Genomic DNA, 18,276 nt, shown 5'->3' on the forward strand with positions numbered 1-18,276 from the left:
CAATCGTCAAAACAACAACAAAGTCATAGTACCTGAAAGGAATTCGATCGATACATAAATGTTATTTGCGTGTTTGACCAAAATATGACATTTTACACAGATCTCGACAGTCATTGTTCACCTCGACCGCTAGCGCGGTCTCGGAGAACAATGACTGTCTCGATCTGTGTAAAATGTCATATTTTGGTCAAACACGCAAATAACGTATAATGTCACACGCTTTCCTTCTTTGCCACTACTAAAGCAAACGTGTGCAAGATTGTATGTTACACGCTTTGGAGCATGTGCAAGAACGGATTCAAACTCGAAATCGTCCCTCCAAAAGCCCCAAAATGCACACACGACTTTTATTTCTCCTGCTGTTGTCGTGTCTTCTCTTTACAAATTCTTCAACGCTGAGAATACTGAAAACGGCATCCCAGACTACAGTACTGTTTCCATACGCGAGTTTAGCTTCCCTTGGAAAGTGGCTCGCTCAGGAGGCCTGTTAGTCTGAAACTAGAAGGACAGAGTTCTGAACATAGATGACAAAGACCCCGGAAAGAACAAACATTTCGCGGATGCAGACACAGAAAGACGTCATGAAGAATGGAATGCTTCAAAATATACAGACTGTGACGATGACTGTGACGTCATTCACATATACCGAGACGTCATTCATAGTTGTTCGTTCACTTTCGTCAAAAAGTAGATCTCTCCACAATGGCTGCTCCTGTGTTTAGGTTTATCAAGCGTGAGTACCTAAAACGTGTTTGTTCTCTCCTCTGTTGAAGCTGTGAGACATAATCGCCATTACGAGCTAGTCGTGTGACAGAGAGTGTTCTTGCACACTCGACTGCTGCTGTTTCACTCCGGCTAAAGCCGTCGTGAAACATCTACAGTCTCGTGTGCAAGAAAACTCTCTGTCACACGACTAGCTCGTAATAGCGGGTAATGTCACACGCTTTCCTTCTTTGCCACTACTAAAGCAAACGTGTGCAAGATTGTATGTTACACGCTTTGGAGCATGTGCAAGAACGGATTCAAACTCGAAATCGTCCCTCCAAAAGCCCCAAAATGCACACACGACTTTTATTTCTCCTGCTGTTGTCGTGTCTTCTCTTTACAAATTCTTCAACGCTGAGAATACTGAAAACGGCATCCCAGACTACAGTACTGTTTCCATACGCGAGTTTAGCTTCCCTTGGAAAGTGGCTCGCTCAGGAGGCCTGTTAGTCTGAAACTAGAAGGACAGAGTTCTGAACATAGATGACAAAGACCCCGGAAAGAACAAACATTTCGCGGATGCAGACACAGAAAGACGTCATGAAGAATGGAATGCTTCAAAAGATACAGACTGTGACGATGACTGTGACGTCATTCACATATACCGAGACGTCATTCATAGTTGTTCGTTCACTTTCGTCAAAAAGTAGATCTCTCCACAATGGCTGCTCCTGTGTTTAGGTTTATCAAGCGTGAGTACGCAAAACGTGTTTGTTCTCTCCTCTGTTGAAGCTGTGAGACATAATCGCCATTACGAGCTAGTCGTGTGACAGAGAGTGTTCTTGCACACTCGACTGCTGCTGTTTCACTCCGGCTCAGTAAAGCCGTCGTGAAACATCTACAGTCTCGTGTGCAAGAAAACTCTCTGTCACACGACTAGCTCGTAATAGCGGGTAATGTCACACGCTTTCCTTCTTTGCCACTACTAAAGCAAACGTGTGCAAGATTGTATGTTACACGCTTTGGAGCATGTGCAAGAACGGATTCAAACTCGAAATCGTCCCTCCAAAAGCCCCAAAATGCACACACGACTTTTATTTCTCCTGCTGTTGTCGTGTCTTCTCTTTACAAATTCTTCAACGCTGAGAATACTGAAAACGGCATCCCAGACGACAGTACTGTCATACGCAAATTTAGCTTCCCTTGGAAAGTGGCTCGCTCAGGAGGCCTGTTAGTCTGACACTATAGGTATAAGGACAGAGTTCTGAACATAGATGACAAAGATTCCGGAATGAACAAACATTTCGCGGATGCAGACACAGAAAGACGTCATGAAGAATCCGATGCTTCAAAAGATACAGACTGTGACGATAACTATGACGTCATTCACATATACCGAGACGTCATTCACAGTTGTTCGGCCACTTCCGTCAAAAAGTAGATCTCTCCACAATGTCAATGGCTGCTCCTGTGTTTAGGCACAGGCGGAAGGTATCGTTCACTGGACCACTACTTCCATAGAAAGACTACAAGGTTTGTCACTCAGCTTCGAGTCGTGCTCCACTAACTTGAGAAAAAAATTATGCACAAAATAATTGCCAATGTCAAGAACCTTTGTAACTTTACAAATGCCGTGATAAATGAATGTTCTAACTATCTGTACCTTTTATATTTAGCTGCCTGTCCGCTGCATGTTTTTAAACCGTATTTTGTGCGACAAAACGTGTCTGTCAACGGCATACCACTTAGACCCTGTGCGGCTGATGATCGTCGTATGTCCGAGGAGATAGTAGTCCGATGCGATCATTGCCAAATAACCGGACGTTTTCTTCATTTTTATTCGGCAAACGGCTCTTCGCCAAAAACCTAAAGTGAAATTCCCGTGGGTAGCTTCCCTTTGCTGCAATATTTACATATGTTTTAGACCAATGAGCACGGGTATGCATATTCGGTGCGGGATGCATGATTTCTTACCGGCTACAGGGTTGCGGTTCGCAAACGAACATTCGTCCAAATGATGGTTAAAAACAACCTGGAGCGGACGGCAGCTGAAAATTAAAGGTACATACGGTTAAAATAATCATTCAACTGTATTTATTTGACCTAACACAGACTGTAGGAAGAGGCAAACCGTCTTGAACAAAACAATTGTCCGCAGGAAGCGACTCCAAGAACACAGACGACTCGAAGTGAGTGTCAAACCTTGTAGTCTTTCTTAGTTTCTATGGAAGTAGTGGTCCAGTGAACGATACCTTCCGCCTGTGGTTTAGGTTTGTCAAGCTTGAGTAAACAAAACGTGTTTGTTCTCTCCTCTGTTGAAGCTGTGAGACATAAATGCTATTCCGACTTGGTCGTGTGACAGAGTTTTCTTCCACACTCAATTAGCTGATGTCTAACTCAGCCTGACGGCTTCGTTAGACAATCAACGTAATCTCGTGTGGAAGAAAACGTCTGTCACACGACCAAGTCGGAATAGCAGGTAATATCCGGTCAAACCGGTTACAGAAAACACCGGATATAAGAAACCTAAAGTTTGGGTCCCCACGGGTTTCTTACAACCGGTCTATACTGTACCAGCAGTGAGATGTTGATGTTTGACAGGTAATGAAGACACGGAAGAGTACTACCAGCAGTGAGATGTTGATGTTATTCAGGTGATGGAGGAGACGGCGCACACCATCATGGGCGACGTGCCGAAGCCGATGCCTGAGGGAGCCGTGATGGAGAAGTACCCCGTGATGTACGAGCAGTCCATGAACACTGTCCTTATGCAGGAGGTCATCAGGTGTGTGTGTGTGTGTGTGTGTGCTGTGTGTGTGTGTATGTGTGTGTGCTGTACGAGCAGTCCATGAACACTGTCCTAATGCAGAAGGTCATCAGGTGTGTGTGTGTGTGTGTGTGTGCCAGGACAGCAGGTCGTGCGACAGCCTCCTGATCCTATGGGGTGTATCGGTTCAACTAAGAGCACTACAAGTACATGGCAAAGCATGGCTACCATAAATCCCAGGCAATGCAGCCATTAGCCCAATTGTTGAGTGTGTAGAGTGAAGGCGACTGTTCCAGCCAGGAGACCGCTTGTTTAGTGTGTAGAGTGAAGTCAGTGTGACTGTTCCAGCCAGGAGACCGCTTGTTGAGTGTGTAGAGTGAAGTCAGGGTGACTGTTCCAGCCAGGAGACCGCTTGTTGAGTGTGTAGAGTGAAGTCAGGGTGACTGTTCCAGCCAGGAGACCGCTTGTTTAGTGTGTAGAGTGAAGTCAGTGTGACTGTTCCAGCCAGGAGACCGCTTGTTTAGTGTGTAGAGTGAAGTCAGGGTGACTGTTCCAGCCAGGAGACCGCTTGTTTAGTGTGTAGAGTGAAGTCAGTGTGACTGTTCCAGCCAGGAGACTGCTTGTTGAGTGTGTAGAGTGAAGTCAGTGTGACTGTTCCAGCCAGGAGACCGCTTGTTTAGTGTGTAGAGTGAAGTCAGTGTGACTGTTCCAGCCAGGAGACCGCTTGTTTAGTGTGTAGAGTGAAGTCAGTGTGACTGTTCCAGCCAGGAGACCGCTTGTTGAGTGTGTAGAGTGAAGTCAGTGTGACTGTTCCAGCCAGGAGACCGCTTGTTGAGTGTGTAGAGTGAAGTCAGGGTGACTGTTCCAGCCAGGAGACCGCTTGTTGAGTGTGTAGAGTGAAGTCAGTGTGACTGTTCCAGCCAGGAGACCGCTTGTTGAGTGTGTAGAGTGAAGTCAGGGTGACTGTTCCAGCCAGGAGATCGCTTGTTGAGTGTGTGGAGTGAAGTCAGTGTGACTGTTCCAGCCAGGAGACCGCTTGTTGAGTGTGTAGAGTGAAGTCAGGGTGACTGTTCCAGCCAGGAGATCGCTTGTTGAGTGTGTGGAGTGAAGTAAGTGAGACTGTTCCAGCCAGGAGACCGCTTGTTGAGTGTGTAGAGTGAAGTCAGGGTGACTGTTCCAGCCAGGAGACCGCTTGTTGAGTGTGTAGAGTGAAGTCAGGGTGACTGTTCCAACCAGGAGACCGCTTGTTGAGTGTGTAGAGTGAAGTCAGGGTGACTGTTCCAGCCAGGAGACCGCTTGTTGAGTGTGTGGAGTGAATTCAGGGTGACTGTTCCAGCCAGGAGACCGCTTGTTGAGTGTGTGGAGTGAATTCAGGGTGACTGTTCCAACCAGGAGACCGCTTGTTGAGTGTGTAGAGTGAAGTCAGGGTGACTGTTCCAGCCAGGAGACCGCTTGTTGAGTGTGTGGAGTGAATTCAGGGTGACTGTTCCAGCCAGGAGACCGCTTGTTGAGTGTGTGGAGTGAATTCAGGGTGACTGTTCCAGCCAGGAGACCGCTTGTTGAGTGTGTGGAGTGAATTCAGGGTGAGTGTGTAGAGTGAAGGTGACTGTTGCAGGTACAACCGTCTGCTGTCCACTATCCACCAGTCGCTGCGTGACCTGGTCAAGGCTGTCAAGGGGCTGGTGGTCATGTCCCAGGACCTGGAGAAGATGGCCAACAGTCTCTACATGAACACCGTGCCCTCCCAGTGGGCAGGCAAGGTATGTGCAGCCATTTGTGACGCCGTCGCGCAGTCCCTACGTCACACTGTATATCCTGTACATTCCAAACCGGCAAGCATTCTCTACATCGACGATGTGTGTATTTAGTTGGCCATCAATGTACCATGAGCCATTAGTGAAATAATTAGCCATTTTCTACATCAACACTGTTTAGTTGGCAAGCAAGGTATGATCAGCCATAAGTGACACAATCAGACAGGCGCTACATCTGTACTGTCTATGTTTAGTTGACAAGCAAGGTATGGTCAGCCACATCTGTACTGTCTATATTTAGTTGACAAGCAAGGTATGGTCAGCCATAAGTGACACAATCAGACAGGCGCTACATCTGTACTGTCTATATTTAGTTGACAAGCAAGGTATGGTCAGCCATAAGTGACACAATCAGACAGTCGCTACATCTGTACTGTCTATGTTTAGTTGACAAGCAAGGTATGATCAGCCATAAGTGACACAATCAGACAGTCGCTACATCTGTACTGTCTATGTTTAGTTGACAAGCAAGGTATGATCAGCCATAAGTGACACAATCAGACAGTCGCTACATCTGTACTGCCTATGTTTAGATGGTCGGCAAGGACACCTTTTATTATTCCCTGCCTGTCAGAGTATTGTGAATGTCGTTCACAACGAAAACAACCTGGTAAATCAATGTGCCATTTGCTGTGGAGGGTCAAGACACACCAAATTGTACGCATTGCACTTACAAGCTTGGCATTTTAATTGTTCACATGTGAGTATAGTAGAAGAGTTGAGCTTTATATGTGTGTTTTCGAAGGTCTCCTTAAAAATGTTATACATTATCGACTGCTGTGCAGGCCTACCCGTCGCTGAAGCCCCTGGGATCCTGGGTGACGGATCTGTCTCAGCGCGTGGCCTTCATACAGCAGTGGATTGACGAGGGTTGTCCCAGTGTATGTATCACGATGCGCTGGGTTCAGTCTATTACAAATATTTAGTGTACAGCAGCAAGTACATGCACATGTTCACTTTTTGAATATCGGACTTTTATCTTTAATTTGAATGTTTATGAAGCCAGAGCAAAGTCATTAGGGAGAGTTTTACGCACGCGTGCGTATACATGCAACAGCATATTTCTTTGTTAATGGATTATGTTACGTATGATTGAGTCGAGTTTCATGAGCATTTGCTCTTCTTGTTTCAGTATGGACGTCCACTGGCATCTTCAGTCGTCAAGTCTGAACCATTGCCTGTGTCAATAGATCGGCATCGGTGTGTGTGTGTCCCGGTGTGTGTGTGTGTGTGTGTTCTAAAGGTGTTTGTGTGTGTTCTAAAGGCGTGTGTGTGTGTGTGTGTGTGCAGGTGTTCTGGATCTCGGGCTTCTTCTTCCCCCAGGCCTTCCTGACGGGCACGCTGCAGAACTTTGCCCGCAAGATGCAGATCCCTATCGACACCATCAGCTTTGAATTCAAGGTGACGCCCTAACCCAAAAAACATTTACACAAAAAACGGGAATCATTTTGTTGCATGTATTTTTTGTGTGCTCCTTGTGTGATGACTGTATGAGCAAGCCTGACGTATTTGAAAATTGTAATGTTCAATCCACTGATTTGTACAATAAATCATCCATCCATCCATCCATCCATCCATCTTTCGCCAGGTGGTCACTGAGAGCTGGCAAGATCTGACGGAGGCGCCTAAGGACGGGTGCTACATCCGGGGCCTGTTCTTGGAGGGCGCACGCTGGGACGCGGACAAGGGGTTACTGGCCGAGTCGCGCCCCAAGGAGCTGTTCACCGACATGCCGCCATTGTGGCTCATCCCCATCAGCAACCGGAAGCAGCCTGACTCCGGCATCTATGAGTGTCCGCTCTACAAGACGCTCACCAGGGCGGGTCAGTCCTCTCTCATCACCATCATCATCATCATCATCATCTATGAGTCAAACGCTCACTAGGGCGGGTCAGTGCCCTCTCACATTGATGACTGAAACACTGTTTAGTGTATTTGTGTGCAGTCATCATCATCATCATCATCAACTTCATCATCATCACCATTATCATCAACTTCATCGATTCATCATCGTCAACTTCATCATCATCATCATCAACTTTATCATCATCATCATCAACTTCATCATCATCATTAACTTCATCATCATCAGCAGCAGTAGCAGCAGGGTGTTTGTTGTATGGTGCACCATGTCTAGATCGAGTAGTGTTGAAACACAAATAACGGACACACTGTGTTACATTGTATGACGTGACTGTGTTAGTTGTGTGTGCTGTGCTGAGATGACCTGCTGGCTGTTAGCACTGTGACCTGACTGTCAGCACTGTGACCTGGCTGTGACCTGACTGTGAGCACTGTGAACTGACTGTGACCTGACTGTGAGCACTGTGAACTGGCTGTGACCTGACTGTGAGCACTGTGACCTGACTGTGACCTGACTGTGAGCACTGTGAACTGGCTGTGACCTGACTGTGAGCACTGTGAACTGGCTGTGACCTGACTGTGAGCACTGTGAACTGGCTGTGACCTGACTGTGAGCACTGTGAACTGGCTGTGACCTGACTGTGAGCACTGTGAACTGGCTGTGACCTGACTGTGAGCACTGTGACCTGGCTGTGACCTGACTGTCAGCACTGTGACCTGGCTGTGACCTGACTGTTAGCACTGTGACCTGACTGTCAGCACTGTGACCTGACTGTGACCTGACTGTGAGCACTGTGACCTGGCTGTGACCTGACTGAGCACTGTGAACTGACTGTGAGCACTGTGACCTGACTGTCAGCACTGTGACCTGGCTGTGACCTGACTGTTAGCACTGTGACCTGACTGTCAGCACTGTGACCTGACTGTGACCTGACTGTGAGCACTGTGACCTGACTGTGAGCACTGTGACCTGACTGTGAGCACTGGCACTGTGACCTGACTGTGACCTGACTGTCAGCACTGTGACCTGACTGTGAGCACTGTGACCTGGCTGTGACCTGACTGTGACCTGACTGTGAGCACTGTGACCTGACTGTGAGCACTGTGACCTGACTGTGACCTGACTGTCAGCACTGTGACCTGGCTGTGAACTGACTGTGACCTGACTGTGAGCACTGTGAACTGACTGTGACCTGACTGTGAGCACTGTGACCTGGCTGTGACCTGACTGTGACCTGACTGTGAGCACTGTGAACTGACTGTGACCTGACTGTGAGCACTGTGACCTGGCTGTGACCTGACTGTCAGCACTGTGACCTGGCTGTGACCTGACTGTCAGCACTGTGAACTGACTGTGTGCAGGCACGCTGTCCACCACGGGTCACTCGACCAACTTTGTCTTCACGGTGGAGGTGCCGAGTCGCCATCCTCAGCCACACTGGATCAAGCGAGCCGTGGCCATGCTCTGCGCCCTCAACTACTAGCTGACCACTGCCACCCACCACCCACCACCCACACGTCACCCACCACCCACAGACAACTATTACCAACGTCCAGTGACGACATACAGAACCTCAAGTCACCATTGTATTAGCTACACATGTACAGTCACGAAACACACACAAAACACACACATGTAAAGCCGAGCTTCACAGAAATATTAACAGTCTGTGTCTAAGATGTTACCGTGCATGCGGTTTTAAAAGACATTTGTCAGGACGGCATTCAAACCACACGCACCAGACGAACAGACGCACAAAATGCAAAATCAACAAGAGTATAATAGGATTTCAAATTGTAATCAGACCAAAACAGTCAAAAAAACATACGTGAGTTCTTCCATAGAAAATATATCTATAAAAAATCTAGGTTGGCTTTCCTACAGTTTAAATACTATACTAACAAATAAAATTTAAGTCTTTGAGCTGCTGAAAAATCGGGCATGACCCGTAGGTACCCTGGTGACCTAACTTACCCTCCAAAAACAAAAACAAAGCCTAAGTGCTAATCTGCAGGGAAAATTGGGCAGGGGTTCGCGGCCTGGACAAAATCGAGCGACGCCGCTCGATCACTGCTTGTTGGTAACCTTAGAGTGGCACGCACTACTCTAATTAACCTTGTGGAAACCGAGTGAACAGCACGCACTGTTCACTATTGCCAGTGGGACAAGAGTCGCGTATCGAGGACGTGGTCTGTCAGGTCAGGCACTAAGGCACACATACCCGCAAAACCACACGCAACTCCAGGGAAAGGCACCAAGCACAGGGAAAGATTCTCGCAACTTTAACCCAGCTCACTGTACCTCCCCCCCGACCTCATGAGGACAGCGGCTTTTATAGCTAACGGGGCTTCCTCCCACGCCACCCTAGCGGGACCAATGAGAATCTCGCTCTGGCAGCGCGGGAGCAAAGGGGAGGGGAGGTGGAGGGCCCCGAGCCTGCTGCCAGCCTCCTTATCAACTGAAGTTAAACTCCTCAAATATACACAAAAGCTCTTCTATTAAGAAAACCCACATGAAAAATGATGTACACACATATATCATTAAACGACAAACCTTACAACGTATCCGTAGATACAAAACACAGACGAACTGCAAAACTTCCTATTACCAACTGTCTCTCAAAGACTGAGCAATTATGTCACACACACCAATACTTCTTCTTTCTCTTCAGTTCACAAAACGTACACAAGACGTTCATATCAAACGGCAAATCCATGCCCATAAAACTGACCCGCAAAAACAACTCGTGCTCCAGGCACCAGAATACAGAATACAGAATACAGTATTTATTGAGCCAAGTGACATTAAAAAACATTTAAAGCACAAGGAATTTCGCGTAGTGTTGGTAAAATCACGCACACACACACACCCACACACACACTGACACACACACACACACACGCCCACACATACACTGACATACACACCAACACACACACGCCCACACTACAGCAGTCACGATCACACCATCACACGCAGGGCAGACATGAGGTAAAACAAATGACAATCATCTATTAAAAGAAAATGTACAAAGAGTGGTCTAAGATGCTGGTGGAAGGGTCTACACACAATAACTGAATTTTATAATCTAATGCATAGTTAGAACTAGCCCATCCCCTCCACCCACCCACTCATGAATAACTAAAATAATGCAGCTAAAGAAAATGTTGAACATTTGGAAATCAGGAATCACACATCAAAGTCCCACTCGACCCCCCCTCCCCACCACCACCACCACCACTACCTAACACTGAGTCACAGGATGTGGTGGGCTCACCGCCAGCAGGATCACCGAATGCGAGGCTGCCCAACTGAGGGATGGGATGCGTTAAGGGAGGAAACAGCTTGGGGGAAGAAAGAGGTCTGGAGACGTCGAGTGTGTGCCCCCAGGGATCGGAATCGACGACCTGAGGGCAGGCGCTCGAAGAGGGGATGGCCAGGGTGGGACTCGTCAGCCACAATTTTCTGGGCTCTGGACACCAACGGCCATTGCCATAACAAAAACCGTCTGCACACACCAGTTTCAATCGTCTTTGTACATTCGTATTAGCCATATATATATATGGTTAACCTAAATCCTACATTCTACTGAATAAATGAATACATGTATTGAATATACGGAAAAAAGGAATATCGAGGAAAAGAAGGCAAAATAGAGGGAGAGGGAGAGAGAGAGGGGGGGGGGGGAGGGGGAGAGATATACGTTTGTGAGTATAGCAGCAGGAAACGCCAAGCCTAGTAATCAACAACCTAAAGAAGGGTGTGGAAAAAAGAAAGAGAGGGTAAAAAGAACACGCCCCTCTTAACTAAACTTTCATAAAATCTGACTGTAAAACTTAACAAAGGTGGTCCTAAATCAAAAAGGGACGTTATGTGTTGTATCCAAAAACGATGTGATTAAAACATTACAAGTAAAGATAAGGCAAAGAAGATCCTAAAATCTCCAACTCGAATCATTTCCTACAGCTACATGGGGGGTAAAGTCCAGTTGCGGGAGGGGAGGGGGATTAGAACAAATGCCCCTCTTTGGTCAGTCGGATTCTCAGGGCCAGCCAAGCTCGCCTCAGCAACACATGTGAAAGTAATTGCCAAGAGGTGATGAAGGGTTGGAAAATATGTAAAGATTTTGTTTATAAGAAAATACATGTTGCCATTATTTTGAATGAAGAAAATTTATTTTTGGGTTATTTTAGGGAAAGTTTGAAAAATGATTATATTTATTTTGTGAATTATTGTATTTTAATCACCAAAATGACCATTGGAAAATTTAAATATGGGAAAAAGTTACATTTGGGTGTATTATTGGAAACTGAGCTGAACATTAGGAATAAATTTATGTTATGATTATTTTTATTTATTTACTTAAAAACATATTAGTTTACTGATAAGGTTTGTTGATTTAAAAAAAAAAATCGCTCGGTACCGGAGTTTTGCTAAGGAATAGAGTAAAACTCCAATTCGGCTGCACAAAAGTTGTCAGCTTAAAATGACCTACTTTCTCTCTCAACGCACGGGCTATTCGTACTGTATCTCCTCTTGTACACTTACAAGGCTCCAATGGGGAAAATAAAAGATACAAAAAAATGCATGGTATGTGCACACACACACATTTTCACCACAGGTGTCATTAGTATTGATTTTACACACATTACATTGCAATCAGCCACGACTACTTGGTAGCCACAGCGAACCATTGACAACAACCCACACCCAAACATCAAAGCATCGTGGTATTCAGGCGGCTCCCATGTACACCTTTCAAACACCAGCCACACCAAACCAGTGTGTACTTTCACCCAGTCAGCAACCACATCCACTATATGTAGCAGTAGAACTAACACAAAACAAACACTGTTCAGTGATGTGTGTACAGTACCATGTACAGTGTCCACTCTACGAGACCTGTTCCAAAGACATCCAAGCAGAAGCCACGCCCATCCTTGGTGCTTATAGTCACATCCTACTGGTAGCTACGCCCACTGGGACAAAATCTTCATCATTATTGCAGCATCCCTCAAATGGGAAAAAAATGTGAAGGGAAAAGTTGTCATAAATATAGGAGACGAGTATGAACACAGGCACAGTGTTTGCGTTCCCATGTTAGTGAGTCCTCAGTCCCGTGTTCTTACTATTGTTGAATGTTTACGTTCCCATGTTAGTGAGTCCTCAGTCCTGTGTTCTTACTATTGTGGAATGCTTACTGTTGACGCGGAGAGATCCCCGGGAGTTAGGATCCCTCACTCCGTCTTTTGGATATAGTGATGCTTGTGCCGGGGATCAAGTGTTGTGCAATAAAACAGTTCACATCTGTACCTACTGATTTGTGTGTGTGTGTGTGTGTGTGTGTCAATCAATCAATCAATCAATATGAGGCTTATATCGCGCGTATTCCGTGGGTATAGTTCTAAGCGCAGGGATTTATTTTTTATTTTTATTTTTATGCAATTTATATCGCGCACATATTCAAGGCGCAGGGATTTATTTATGCCGTGTACGTGAGATGGATTTTTTTTTTACACAATACATCACGCATTCACATCGGCCAGCAGATCGCAGCCATTTCGGCGCATATCCTACTTTTCACGGCCTATTATTCCAAGTCACACGGGTATTTTGGTGGACATTTTTATCTATGCCTATACAATTTTGCCAGGAAAGACCCTTTTGTCAATCGTGGGATCTTTAACGTGCACAGTGTACACGAAGGGACCTCGGTTTTTCGTCTCATCCGAAAGACTAGCACTTGAACCCAGTGTGTGTGTGTGGTGTTTGGGTGTGTGGTATGTGTTTGGGTGTGGTGTGTGTGTGTGGTATATGCATGTGGTGTGGCGTTGGTATGTGTGTGTGGTATTTGGTGTTTTTGTATGTGTGTGGTATGTGCGTGTAGTGTGGGTGGCGTTGGTGTGTGTGTGTGTGTTATTTTAATATAAAGTTGTTCTTGTTCTCGTATCGATTTGAATGCAGGAAACATGCAGGCTGATATACGGACACTATTTTAAACACGACCTAATGACATCTGACTTTTGGCATAGTTCTTATCAAAAACAGTCTTTTTGAACTGACCCACGTAGATAAGTAGCCTGGGTGCGTACCGTTCGGTCTTCTCTTATAAAGGCGGCAATCGCAGAGAATCTTGTGTTTCTGCTGAAAGTCGTACATTCGCAAAGAAGAAAGATGATGCGACACGTGTTGCTGCTAGCCCTGGTTCTCCTGCCTGCCCTGGTGAGTATGGTACACGTGCTGGGGATCTGAAAGTTACGCTGTGCAAAGTATCATGGCTCTCGAGTCACGCACTTCACTGGTGTCATACACTTCAATGAATAAAGTATTGGAGTTTTGATAAGTACTACAAAAGAAATATCAAATCCAAGGTCATTATGACAGTTTTGCTTGGTATGGTGTTGTTGTTGTTGTTGTTGTTGTTGTTGTTGTTGTTGTTGTTTTCACAAAGTTGAAAACATTTTCAAGTGCCTTCTAGCAAGAGAAAAATAAAGTAGAAATCTAAAAACAGCATGCATTAAAAGAATTCAGCTTCTGAAACGGACTTCCATAATATCATTTCTTTTAATAATTGTACTTCTTATAATATAACATTTGTTGCATTCATTTGTTGTGAATTGCATGTGAAAATGAACAAATGGGCCAGGACATGATATCACTCTGTCTCTGTGTCCAAGATGTGTAACTAACCAACCCATTACCCCCCTTCCCCCCACACTCAACCCCCATTCCCTCCAACCTACCAGGTATGCGGCAAGCAGTGCGGCAGTGACGCGGACTGCGGAAGCGGCGAGTGCTGCATTACGTTCGGCCGGAAACGCTTTGAGATGACGTTCGGGAGCGGCCACTGCACGGCCATGGCCCAGCTGGGGGAGGCGTGCGAACCTTACCGCAACCTGTTCGGCAACGGCCACTCCTTCAACTGCCCCTGTGCCTCTGGGCTGGAGTGTCACGGCGAGACGGAGAAACACGAGGTGAGTGGTGCTGGTGTTGAAGTGTTTAGGTCGGTACGGTGGTGCCTTCGCCAGGGCCTTGGCCCACTTTGCTTCAAGGGCCTTGGGAAACACGATGTATGTTTGGTGTTGGTGCTGGTGCTGATGTTTTGGTCGGTTCATGTACAGTGGTGCCCTTAGCAGTCCTTGACCCACCTTGCTTCAAGGGCCGTGGGAAACACGATGTATGTTTGGTGTTGGTGCTGGTGCTGGTGTTTCGGTCGGTTCTTGTACAGTGGTGCCCTTAGCAGTCCTTGACCCACTATGTTTCAAGGGCCGTGGGAAACACGATGTATGTTGGTGTTGGTGCTGGTGCTGGTGTTTTGGTCGGTTCATGTACAGTGGTGCCCTTAGCAGTCCTTGACCACTTTGTTTCAAGGGCCGTGGGGAACACGATGTATGTTGGTGTTGGGTTTTTTGTTGTTTCACGTACAGTGGTGCCCTCACCAGTCCTTGAATAGATCCTGTTCCTCCAACTTTATTTCAATGGCCTCGAGAATCACGATGATTGTATGCTGGTAGGGCCTACTGGTGGTGGTGTTTTGCCAGAAAAGCCGGGGATCCTGTCACAGGTCTATGAGCAGACCCTGTATGACCTTTATTTTCCAAAGGCCTTCAGAAACACGATGTATGTTGATGCTGGTGTTGGTGTTCTTAACGAGGTGGTACACAGTTAGCAGTCTTTGGGCAGACCCTGAACATTCTGCTTGTGCTTTAATATCCCTTACGACTTAGCGTGTTGGTCTTTACTCATGTATCTATTGGTAGTCATTTCAGTATCGGTCTTCGTTTATATAAGAATGTGAAAATTAGTTCTGTATTCAAGTATTTATCCATCTATTGGTGTATGTACGTATTGGTGGTCGTTTTGGTGTCGGTATGCGTGACTACATGACTGTCTCTGCGCCCGTGTTGCTGTACGAGTGTGTGTCGTTTGCAGGTATGGTCTGATTCCTACCACAACTCTCGCTGCGTGTGTGTGTGCGTGCGTGCGTGCGTGCGTCGTGTGTGTGTGTGTGTGTGTGCGTGCGTGCGTGCGTGCGTGCGAGTGTACGTGGGTGCGTCGTGTGTGCCAGTGTGTGTGTGTGTGCTTGCGTGCGTGAGTGCGTGTGTGTGCCAGTAAATATATGACTGTCTCTGTGCCAGTGTTTCTCTATGAGTGTGTGTGGTTTGCAGGGAGGCTCTGATTCTTACCAGAACTCGCGCTGCACCAACCCACAGTGATGACCGGTAGACGATGTTTCATCGGATCCCCAGCGCACTCACAGTCACCTCCCCACACCCCTGTCCTCACAGTCCCTGCTTCTCCTCTGACTTAAAACACACTCCTTCCTGTGTAAACAGTTGGGTTCACATACTCTCACATCAGGCCAGGCTTTTACATGGTAGAACACCATCCCTTCACTTGGTCACATATCAAAAATGAACAGCCTGGGTGCGAGTTTTGTACACAGCCTGTTTGTTTTGTATTATTGTAAGAATAAGTTTCGTAAATGCTAACTCTGGTAGCTTTTGTAAGAAATTAGTTGATTAACACATATTCAACTCACCACTTCAAGCAATCAGAGTGTTGATTGTTGGTATGTGTCCAAGTGGATGAATGGTCTGTTCAGTTCCTGTAACAGCAAGGACAGATCTGAAATGGTGAGTCGCAATGTTTGCACGAGAAGGAATTGGCGTTTCCGGCGACTGACGCCAAGGAAGTCGTCTTGTTAGCAATAATAAGAAGTACAGTACACAATGGAGTCTACTACACTGTATCTCCGGACTCAGTTAGCGTGACATTTCGGTTGTAATCAGTGAAGAGTGACATTCTCTTAAACAAAACTCGTTTATAGTGAATTTTCGTTTTGAGTAAACACATTTGGAATTCATGACTAAACTCCTCTTTTTTATGTGGTGTGTGTGTGTCATTGTGTGTGTGTGCTATGATGTGGGCGTACGCCACTGAATGATATGAGTCCGTACAGGCCCATAGAGAGGGAAGGGGAAGTACGGACTGAGATCAGTAAATCCTGCTGCTGCTGCTGCTGCTGCTGCTGTCACTGATGATGATGATGATGATGATGATGATGATGATGATGATGATGATGATGATGATGATGCACCCGATGCATACACATTTGCATGCCCTTAAAGCCACGCAGAATACGGTATGCTGTGGCTTCAAGGGCCTCCTGGCGTATCCTGGGTATATTCTGTGGGGGCCTGTGGGCGTGAGCATGATCAGAATTTTTGCGAATCTCACGGCATCTTACAAAGCGCATTTCGGCACTTTGGCAACACCCTTCCCAAATATCTATCCTCGGAACTACAAAGCTCTGAAAAGCTCTTCAAACTACAAAAATACGGACAGATTTCCTTTAAATACCAAGCCCCTTCTCAGTGTTTAAAAAATCTCTGCCCGCTGACATCCGCAGTTGCTCTTCTTGGATATCCCATGCTACGCCGTATAATTGCCCTATGGCTGCCCTGGAATACCTATCCAGGACGCCTTGTGCCTAAGGTAGAAGTGTATACAACAGGTGGATGATGATGACGATGACAATGATGATGATGATGGAAGGGCGGCGTAATTCGTCGCTAGATTTGTTTTGAGTCAGTTGTCAAGGGCTATCTTATCAAGTTTTGTCCAGTTCAAAGAGACTTCATGTATAGCCCTTACACACACACACACACACGCACGGGCGCACGACGTACGCACGCACACGCACAAACACACGCACACACACACACGCACACACACACACACGCACACACACAACACACACACACAACACACACGCACACACACACACATGCACACACACACACGCACGCACGCACGCACATCGCGGCACACCCACACACACACGCCCGCCCGCACACACTACTAATAAGGATGGACTTTCTTAGATTCTATTCGTAGGTATGTAAACAAAATCAACAGTCAATGGATCACATCTAAAGAAGGGTGATAGTGAAACAATAAGGAACAAAAACAGTTCCTTCACTGATAAATTGGAGAAGAGAACAACTTTTTACCAACGGCGCTGCTTTTGAAACTAAATTCCAAGCATTAAACACAAACAAACATATAACAAGTCGCGTAAGGCGAAAATACAATATTTAGTCAAGTAGCTGTCGAACTCACAGAATGAAACTGAACGCAACGCAACGCAGCAAGACCGTATACTCGTAGCATCGTCACTCCACCGCCCGTGGCAAAGGCAGTGCCCGTGGAATTGACAAGAAGAGCGGGGTATTCGTTGCGCTAAGAAGGATAGCACGCTTTTCTGTACCTCTCTTCGTTTTAACTTTCTGAGCGTGTTTTTAATCCAAACATATCATATCTATATATTTTTGGAATCAGGAACCGACAAGGAATAAGATGAAAGTGTTTTTGAATTGATTTCGAAAAAAAAATTTTGATAATAATTTTTATATATTTAATTTTCAGAGCTTGTTTTTAATCCGAATATAACATATTTATATGTTTTTGGAATCAGCAAATGATGGAGAATAAGATAAACGTAAATTTGGATCGTTTTATAAATTTTTATTTTTTTTTACAATTTTCAGATTTTTAATGACCAAAGTCATTAATTAATTTTTAAGCCACCAAGCTGAAATGCAATACCGAACCCCGGGCTTCGTCGAAGATTACTTGACCAAAATTTCAACCAATTTGGTTGAAAAATGAGGGCGTGACAGTGCCGCCTCAACTTTCACGAAAAGCCGGATATGACGTCATCAAAGACATTTATCAAAAAAATGAAAAAAACGTATGGGGATATTAATCCCAGGAACTCTCATGTCAAATTTCATAATGATCGGTCCAGTAGTTTGGTCTGAATCGCTCTACACGCACGCACGCACACACACACACACACACACACATACACACACACATACACCACGACCCTCGTTTCGATTCCCCCTCGATGTTAAAATATTTAGTCAAAACTTGACTAAATATAATAAACGTAAAGTGGTTAGATATTTCTAAAACTCTGTCACATCCTAAGTTAGGTATTCTTTTAACCACAGTAAAGTGTGAATTTTAACGTGCTCCATTTTGAACTGTGGTGCTTCTACTGACCCCCTACCGGCACGGTTGGCCTAGTGGTAAGGCGTCCGCCCCGTGATCGGGAG

The 18,276-nt window shown here is 45.9% G+C and overlaps 2 protein-coding genes across 2 annotated transcripts in view; both read left to right on the plus strand.

Annotated features, from left to right (window-relative positions):
* LOC138961925 (dynein axonemal heavy chain 1-like) overlaps nt 1-10,217 on the plus strand; it is a 158,284-nt gene extending 148,067 nt beyond the window's left edge. Inside the window, exons 74-79 of the mRNA XM_070333604.1 lie at nt 3,360-3,490; nt 5,088-5,232; nt 6,072-6,167; nt 6,577-6,687; nt 6,875-7,109; nt 8,512-10,217. Coding sequence (XP_070189705.1) covers nt 3,360-3,490; nt 5,088-5,232; nt 6,072-6,167; nt 6,577-6,687; nt 6,875-7,109; nt 8,512-8,633 — 840 coding nt within the window. The 3' untranslated portion in view covers nt 8,634-10,217. The remainder of the gene's footprint in view (nt 1-3,359; nt 3,491-5,087; nt 5,233-6,071; nt 6,168-6,576; nt 6,688-6,874; nt 7,110-8,511) is intronic.
* Nucleotides 10,218-13,226: 3,009 nt separating this feature from the next.
* Nucleotides 13,227-16,016, plus strand: LOC138960886 (U1-hexatoxin-Iw1c-like). Its single transcript, XM_070332522.1, has 3 exons — nt 13,227-13,372; nt 13,897-14,124; nt 15,319-16,016. The coding sequence occupies exons 1-3, from the start codon at nt 13,325-13,327 to the stop codon at nt 15,364-15,366; spliced, it is 324 nt and encodes a 107-aa protein (XP_070188623.1). The 5' UTR covers nt 13,227-13,324; the 3' UTR covers nt 15,367-16,016.
* The last annotated feature ends 2,260 nt before the right edge of the window (nt 16,017-18,276 follow it).

This window comes from Littorina saxatilis, linkage group LG3, assembly GCF_037325665.1.
Source record: "Littorina saxatilis isolate snail1 linkage group LG3, US_GU_Lsax_2.0, whole genome shotgun sequence".
In the NCBI taxonomy this organism is placed as follows: Eukaryota; Metazoa; Mollusca; class Gastropoda; order Littorinimorpha; family Littorinidae; genus Littorina; species Littorina saxatilis.